Source organism: Physeter macrocephalus, chromosome 4, assembly GCF_002837175.3.
Source record: "Physeter macrocephalus isolate SW-GA chromosome 4, ASM283717v5, whole genome shotgun sequence".
Classification (NCBI taxonomy): Eukaryota; Metazoa; Chordata; class Mammalia; order Artiodactyla; family Physeteridae; genus Physeter; species Physeter macrocephalus.
The window spans coordinates 128,619,746-128,627,870 of record NC_041217.1 but is presented as its reverse complement, the minus strand read 5'-3'; the positions used below and the strand labels follow the sequence as shown (position 1 = coordinate 128,627,870).

The 8,125-nt window shown below is 46.7% G+C and overlaps 1 protein-coding gene across 1 annotated transcript; it reads left to right on the top strand.

Moving 5' to 3' along the window:
• Positions 1-2,253: 2,253 nt before the first annotated feature.
• On the top strand, positions 2,254-2,746 carry LOC102975509 (CDP-diacylglycerol--inositol 3-phosphatidyltransferase-like). The gene is made up of 2 exons (XM_007103144.2): positions 2,254-2,643; positions 2,690-2,746. Exons 1-2 carry the CDS (start codon positions 2,254-2,256, stop codon positions 2,744-2,746), a joined length of 447 nt encoding a protein of 148 aa, XP_007103206.2.
• Positions 2,747-8,125: the final 5,379 nt, after the last annotated feature.

Below are 8,125 nucleotides of genomic sequence, written 5' to 3'. Positions count from 1 at the left end.
CTTGAGTCAGGATCAGTTTCTCAAGTTTCATTGCTGGTCCTCAATTAGAGAGAGAGGGAATAGCTACTAGGGAGTCAAACGCAATGTCTAACCCAACACTAGCTTATGCCTAGGTTGTAAAAGCTTCATCTCAGTCAATTCAGTGTTGCTATGCTTTGCCCCAGTTTTGGTGGAGAGTGGGACTTTGGAAGTGCCACAACTTTGAGGAAGCATCCTGGTCTAGTTGTCACCCATCCACACCTGTTCTTGGTTTTGTTTTGTTTTGTTTTTTTGGTGGGATCTTAGTTCCCAGACCAGGGATTGAATCCCTGGGCCCTCAGCACTGATAGTGCAGAGTCCTAACCGCTGGACTGCCTGGGAATTCTCGTGTTTACATCTGGTTTTCAACCACAGCTGACCCGTCCTCTTTCTCTTCCTCTCGCACCACTCTCTTGAGTAAACAGAAATACTCCGCTGAGGCATGTTGGGAACTGTGTGGAGTATTTTCGTGTCTGTCTGTCTAGTCAGGGCTTTTAAACTCAATGCCTGGGGACTTCCCTGGTGGTGCAGCGGTTAAGAATCCTCCCGCCAATGCAGAGGACAGGGGTTCGAGCCCTGGTCCGGGAAGATCCCACATGCCGTGGAGCAACTAAGCCCGTGTGCCACATGAGCCTGCACTCTAGAGCCCGCGAGCCACAACTACTGCAGCCCGCATGCCTAGAGCCTGTGCTCTGCAACAAAGAGAAGCCACCGCAACGAGAAGCCTGCACACCGCAACAAAGAACAGCCCCCGCTCGCTGCAACTAGAGAAAGCCCATGCACAGCAACGAAGACCCAACTCAGCCAATAAATAAATAAATAAGTACATACATTTTAAAAATTAAAAAAAAAAATACATCAATAAACTCAGTCCCTGTAGGGGAAAGTCAGTATAGTAGACCAGGAACAAGATAGTAGGGAGTGAGGACTGGTGAACCTAGGAAGCGCATGCTCCACTCAAAGTCATTCAAAATGGGCTTCCCTAGTGGCGCAGTGGTTGAGAGTCCGCCTGCCGATGCAGGAGACACGGGTTCGTGCCCCGGTCCGGGAAGATCCCACGTGCCGTGGAGCGGCTGGGCCCGTGAGCCATGGCCGCTGAGCCTGCGCGTCCGGAGCCTGTGCTCCGCAATGGGAGAGGCCACAACAGTGAGAGGCCCCGCGTACCGCAAAAAAAAAAAAAAGTCATTCAAAATCACACTGTTTAAAAACCCTGTGCTTGCCAAACAAGACCTGCTTGTGGACAAGATTCATTCTGTGATGCACTTCACTCTGGGGTGTTGCCATTTCTCTAGGTCCTACCTGGGGAAGCGGCTACACACCTTCCCTGCACTTGGATCTTCCCAGTCTCTGCTGGCTCTTTCATCCTCCCTGCTGGGCTCAGTCCCTTCTTTCCAGGAAGTCATTTTCACTTAAATTCTCCTCTGACTCTCTCATCTTCCTAACCCAGGGGATTTTTCCAGTTTCAGGATATGGGAAGTAGAAAGCTTTCTACCATTTGCAGACTTACAAATCAATTGTATTTACTAAGCACAAGCATTTTTTTCCACTTCTTCTGGGGCCCTAGCCCCAAACTCAAAGCCAAGAAAAGACTCTTGGCTTCTCTCTTTCTGCTGCATTACCTTTCTTAAGATGATGGGCATAACATTCCTCAGCTGTTGCATAAAGAGGGTGAAGGATCATGGGGTGAAATAGGGGAAAATGTTATCCTGCTATAGAAGAAATATAGTGTCCAGAACAAGGGAGCGTTCATCAGACTACACAGGGAATGTCTTATATGTTGCTGTGTATCTCATCTTAGAAAGAATATATTTATCCACAAAGATCCAGGGAGGTAAAGGGATTCTGAATCACATCATATAAGTATCTAATCAATAAGACTTCTATACAACATTCAGCATCCAAGGCTGAGTATGTAACAGCCAAGATAGGCTAGTTTATGCTGTGATAGTAAATGACCTCTGCTCCATGCACAGCTGGGTTGGCCTATGCCCCGGCTGGCAGCGAGCTTTAACATCTGGGACCCGTCTGGGGCAGCGAGGACCTGCGTGCAGTGGGCACGGCCAGTGCACCGGGCTGGAGGGTGAGCCTTGTGCTCGGGGTGGGACACAGCCGACACCTCCAGAGAAGGCCCAGGGTGGCCGGGGACCTCCGGTGCCAGGCAAAAATATCTTCCTGTTTGCGCCTAACCTCATCGGTTATGCACAGATTGTCTTCACCATCATTTCTTTCTACTTCATGATCTGCTGCCCCCTCACGGCCTCCTCCTTCTACCTGCTCAGTGGACTTCTGGACGCTTTTGATGGACACGCTGCTCGAGTCCTTAATCAAGGGACCGGGTCTGGGGCCATGCTGGACATGCGGGCAGACTGCTTCTCCACAATGTGTCTGCTGGTCAACCTGGCCCTACTGTACCCTCACGGCACCCTTCTCTTCCAGCTCAACATGAGCTTGGATGTGGCCAGCCACTGGGTGCACCTCCACAGTTCTGTGGTCCGAGGCAGTGAAAGTCACAAGATGATTAACCTGTCTGGAAATCCAGTGCTTTGCATCTACTACACCTCCAGACCTGCTCTATTTATCCTGGGTGCTGGAAATGAGCCCTTCTACTGCCTTCTCCTCTGTCATGTTCTCTGTAATCCTGGGGACCAGTCCCACCCCTGTGATCTCTCAGGGACCTTTAGTTGGCTCTGTGGGTCTTTTCCGAATACGCCTCTGGATCACCACCTGATCACAGCCACCTGCAACGTGGCTGCCTTGGATGCAGCAGATCGTGCCAAGAAGACATGACCCTGGAACCCCCAGTCCCCGGCTGCCCACTGGCCCTGGGAGTCTCACTGTGCCACGTGGCTCCCCTGTCCCTCCTAGGAGGTCCCAGGCTCACATCTTCCCAATGTGTCATCCAATCTGCTGGGAAGGAGGGCCAGCCTCTTTGGTGATGTCATGTTCTCCGTAATCCTGGGGACCAGTCCCACCCCTGTGATCTCCAGGGACCTGGACTTCAAATCAGGAAGGATGCTCAGGATGCCCCATCCACACGGGCAGTGCTCCTGGGGCCCCAAGAGAGCTGTCTGAGGACTGGGTATTGTCACACCCGCTGGCTCAGTCCTGGGATCTGGCTTGTCCTGAGACCTTAGGGACACTTGAGCGAGGGAGGTGGGGTAGGGGCCAGGTTTCCCAAAAGGCAGGGATTCAGACCTCTGCCCCTGGCTAGAGGAATCCTGTGGGTCTAATGGTCAGGAGAGAAGGGGCTGTTGATATCCCCATTGCAATCTCCTCTGTCCTGGCTCTGAAAACCTTGATAATGAAGGTGGGAGTGTCACTGGAAAACAAACAAACAAACAAACAAAAAAACCCTCAAAAATCTTGGTGACTTACAAAATTAAAAATTTATTTCTTGCTCCTGTTACATGCCTATCACGTTTCATTCTTTTCTAGGGAGATGGAGTCAGCTTTACTCTGGAACACACACCATTTGCTGACCATTTTGGCCAAGAGGAAATGGACAAGGGGAGCCCTGACTCTTAAAGCAATTGCTAATATTTGCTAAAGTAAATCACGTGGCCTGAGATGGCAAAATGAGGAGGGCTATATCATGATGGGAAATCAGAATACTTCATGGACAGTTATATAATCTACCATGTAGGAAGTCCTGTATCATCTTCTTTGGGGGTCCTCTGTGGATCATCTAAGAACCCCTAGGGATTTACATGGTTCAAAATGAGGTCTCATACAAGGCATAGTAATATTTAATACATATTAGCTGTTATTGTTATTATTATTAATATTTCATTAAGAAGGGAACATTCTATATGCTACCTATATATAAATCTTTTGAGGATGAACGGGAGAAATTTCTGGTATTTTTTTTTTTTTTTTTTTTTTTTTGTGGTATGCGGGCCTCCCTCTGTTGTGGCCTCTCCCGTTGCGGAGCACAGGCTCCGGACGCGCAGGCTCAGCGGCCATGGCTCACGGGCCCAGCCGCTCTGTGGCATGTGGGATCCTCCCAGACCGGGGCGCGAACCCGGTTCCCCTGCATCGGCAGGTGGACGCGCAACCACTGCGCCACCAGGGAAGCCCCTGGTATTTTTTTTTAATTGAAGTATAGTTAATTTACAATGTTGTGTTAGTTTCAAGTGCACAACAAAGTGATTCAGTTATTTATATGTATATATTCTTTTTCAGATTCTTTTCCATTATAGGTTGTTACAGGACATTAAGTATAGTTCTCTGTGCTATACAGTAGGTCATTGCTTACCCATTTTATATATAGTAGTGTGTATAGGTTAATCCCAAACTGCCAATTTATCTCTCCCCCCCTTACCTCTGCTAACCCCTTTGGTAACTATAAATTTGTTTTCTATGTCTGTGAGTCTATTTCTCTGGTATTTCTTGCTTGAACAGCAAAAGACACACTGGTGTGCTAGTCTCCAGCAAGATACCATATTACATAAGGAATGGTTGAGTAATTCAGAATATTCAGCACGAGGAAGAGAAGCCACAGGTGGGACAATATGGCTGTCTTCAAATATATGAAAGTCTTTATGTGAAAACAAATTACACGAACAACGTGCAGGTCCTCAGGAGACAGCTCTGGTAGTGGAATAAATTTGTCTGGCAGGCTTAATTCTTCCAAGAACCTGCCTTTAGTGTCATGAAGCCCAATGAGCTTTGTGGTGGTTGAAGAACCAATAATAATGAAACTTACACTTATATAGCCCTTAGTATATGCCAGGCATTGTTCCAAGTCTTTACATATTCTAATTTAAGCTCGAAACAATCCTATGAGATTGGAACTATTATTTTCCCATTTTTCAGGTGGAAAAAATGAAGTACAGATTAAGGAACTGCTAAAGTCACACATCTGTAAGTGGTAGAGCCAATGACTGAACTTGCCAATCTGTCTCTAGGGTCCATCCTCTTAACCCTTGTGCTATATTGCCTTTGTATAGTTGGAATTCACTTGGAAAGCCTTATTTAATCAGTCTTATAACTGGTCATCGAATTTCTGATCTTTGTTTCGCCTCTGGGTCTTCTGTGCAACTCTACAACAAGACACTTTCAAAAAAGTTGAAGTACAGTTGATATACAGTATTGTGTTTCAGGTGTACAGCAAAGTGATTCAGTTATATCTATATATATATATATTTTTTCAGATTCTTTTCCATTATAGGTTATTACAAGATACTGAATATAGTTCCCTGTACTGTACAGTAGATCCTTTTTGTTAATCTATTTTATGTATAGTAGTGTGTATCTGTTAACACCATACTCTTAATTTATCCACCCCCCTTTCCCTTTTGGTAGCCACAAGTTTGTTTTCTATGTCTGTGGGACTGTTTCTGTTTTGTAAATAAATTCATTTGTATTATTTTTTAGATTCCAGTGATGTTATATAATATTTGTCTTTCTCTGTCTGACTTACTTCAGTTAATATGATATTCTCTAGGTCCATCCATGTTGCTGCAAATGGCAAGATTTCATTCTTTTATGGCTGAGTAATATTCCATTGTATATATATACCACATCTTCTTTATCCATTCATCTGTTAATGGACACTTAGGTTGCTTCCATGTCTTGGCTACTGTAAATAATTCTGCTATGAACATTGGGGTGCATGTATCTTTTCAAATTAGATTTTTTCATCTTTTCCAGATATATGCCCAGGAGTGGGATCGCTGGATCATAGGGTAGCTCTGTTTTTAGTGTTCTTTTGTTTTTTGGCTGTGCCCCGAGGCTTGTGAGATCTTAGTTCCCTGACCAGGGATTGAACATGGGCCCTCAGCCATGAGAGCACGGAGTTCTAACCACTGGACCGCCAGGGAATTGCCTATTTTTAGTTTTTTAAGGAACCTCCACACTGTTCTCCATGGTGGCTGCACCAATTTACATTCCCACCAACAGTGCAAGAGTGTTCCCTTTTCTCCACACCCTCTCCAGCATTTACTGTTTGTAGACCTTTTAAAATTTTTATTTATTTATTTATTTTTGGCTGCGTTGGGTCTTTGTTTCCAGGCGGGCTTTCTCTAGCTGCAGTGAGCGGGGGCTACTCTTCGTTGCGGCGCGTGGGCTTCTCATTGCAGTGTCTTCTCTTGTTGGGAGCATGGGCTCTAGGCGTGTGGACTTCAGTAGTTGTGGCGTGTGGGCTTCAGTAGTTGTGGCACGTTGGCTCAGTAGTTGTGGCTCGTGGGCTCTAGAGTGCAGGTTCAGTAGCTGTGGCACATGGCTTAGTTGATCCACGGCATGTGGGATCTTCCTGGACCAGGGCTGGAACCCGTGTCCGCTTCATTGGCAGGTGGATTCTTAACCACTGCACCACCAGGGAAGTCCCATGTAGACCTTTTGATGATGGCCACTCTGAACGGTGTGAGGTGATACCTCACTGTAGTTTTGATTTGCATTTCTCTAATAATTAGCGATATTGAGCATCTTTACATGCACCTGGTGGCCATCTGTGGGTGTGGCACGTTGGCTCAGTAGTTGTGGCTCGTGGGCTCTAGAGTGCAGGTTCAGTAGCTGTGGCACATGGCTTAGTTGATCCACGGCATGTGGGATCTTCCTGGACCAGGGCTGGAACCCGTGTCCGCTTCATTGGCAGGTGGATTCTTAACCACTGCACCACCAGGGAAGTCCCATGTAGACCTTTTGATGATGGCCACTCTGAACGGTGTGAGGTGATACCTCACTGTAGTTTTGATTTGCATTTCTCTAATAATTAGCGATATTGAGCATCTTTACATGCACCTGGTGGCCATCTGTGGGTCTTCTGTGGAGAAATGTCTATTTATGTGTTCTGCCCATTTTTTATTTTTTTTTCGATATGCGGGCCTCTCACCGTTGTGGCCTCTCCCGTTGCGGAGCACAGGCTCCGGACGCGCAAGCCCAGCGGCCATGGCTCACGGGCCCAACCGCTCCGCGGCATGTGGGATCTACCCGGACCAGGGCACGAACCCGCATCCCATGCATCGTCAGGCGGACTCTCAACCACTGTGCCACCAGGGAAGCCCCTTCTGCCTATTTTTTGATTGGTTTGTTTGCTGTTTCGATAGTGCGTTGTATGAGCTGTTTGTATATTTTGGACATTAGCCCCTTGTCAGTCCCATTGTTTGCAAATATTTTCTCCCAGTCCATAGGTAAGACACACCTTTTAAATTATACTCAATTTCTACCCCTTTGGTTTGTCACTCAGAATGAGTTATCTGTAGTGACCTCTCACACAGTTCGGGGGTCTATGACGAGTCTGGAGAGCTGGGAGCCAAGTTTGGAATTGGTGTGGTAGAGAGGCGGCAGTGGTGGTGGGGGAGGGCAGCGGCAACTTGACTCTGGAGTTGGTAGGCTGGCCTGTGGTCATGGGGTGGAGAACAAAGTGAGAATGCCATTTGAGAGCCAGATCCACAGTGAGCCAAGCTCCAGTCAAAGGGGTCTGGCAGCAAGATCTGGGGCACAGCAATGATTTGGCAACAGGCTGGTAGCAGGAGGCTGACAGATGAACTGGCAGGTTCAGGAAGGAAGATGTAAGTTAAAACCTGCAGAGATTCCTGAGACGGAGGGCCTAGTGGGAAGAACCTTTCATAGGACCCTGCTGGCTTCACCTAGCTGTTTAGCGAGTAAAGCCAGGTTGAACATAAGTGACTTTCTCCTTGCTGTTAGTATTTCTCTACAGAGCAGCAATCTGGTGCAAAGCCCTCCTGACAGAGTCTTAGGACCCTCTTCACTCAAGTACTGGGGAGACTGGGTAGTGTGTAGTGGTTATGTGCCTTGACCCTGATGCCTGGGTTCAAATCCCAGCTCTGGCTCAGTGACACTGGGGATAAATTACCTAACCTCTTAGTGTCTTAGTTTCTTCATCTATAAAATAAAAAGATAACAGTGTTACTTCTGAATCAGCATAGCACAGTGATTAAAGAGCACTGTCTCTGGAGTCAGGATGCTTGATTTATGTCCTTAATCTTCCACTTATGTCTGTGGGACCTCAGGCAAGTTACCAGATGTCTTGCTCCAGGTTTAAGGTCTATAAAATGGACACAAAATAATAGGCACTTATGACATAGGGCTGTGACAAGAATTAATATTATATATAATATATATATAATATGTATATAATATATAA

Excerpts from the sequence above, each read along its gene's own strand:
- LOC102975509 (XM_007103144.2), top strand. The coding sequence starts at position 2,254 with ATGATCTGCTGCCCCCTCACGGCCTCCTCCTTCTACCTGCTCAGTGGA. Across the intron at positions 2,644-2,689 it reads ACTGCCTTCTCCTCTGTCAT|GGACCTTTAGTTGGCTCTGT; the intron begins GTTCTCTGTAAT and ends GTGATCTCTCAG.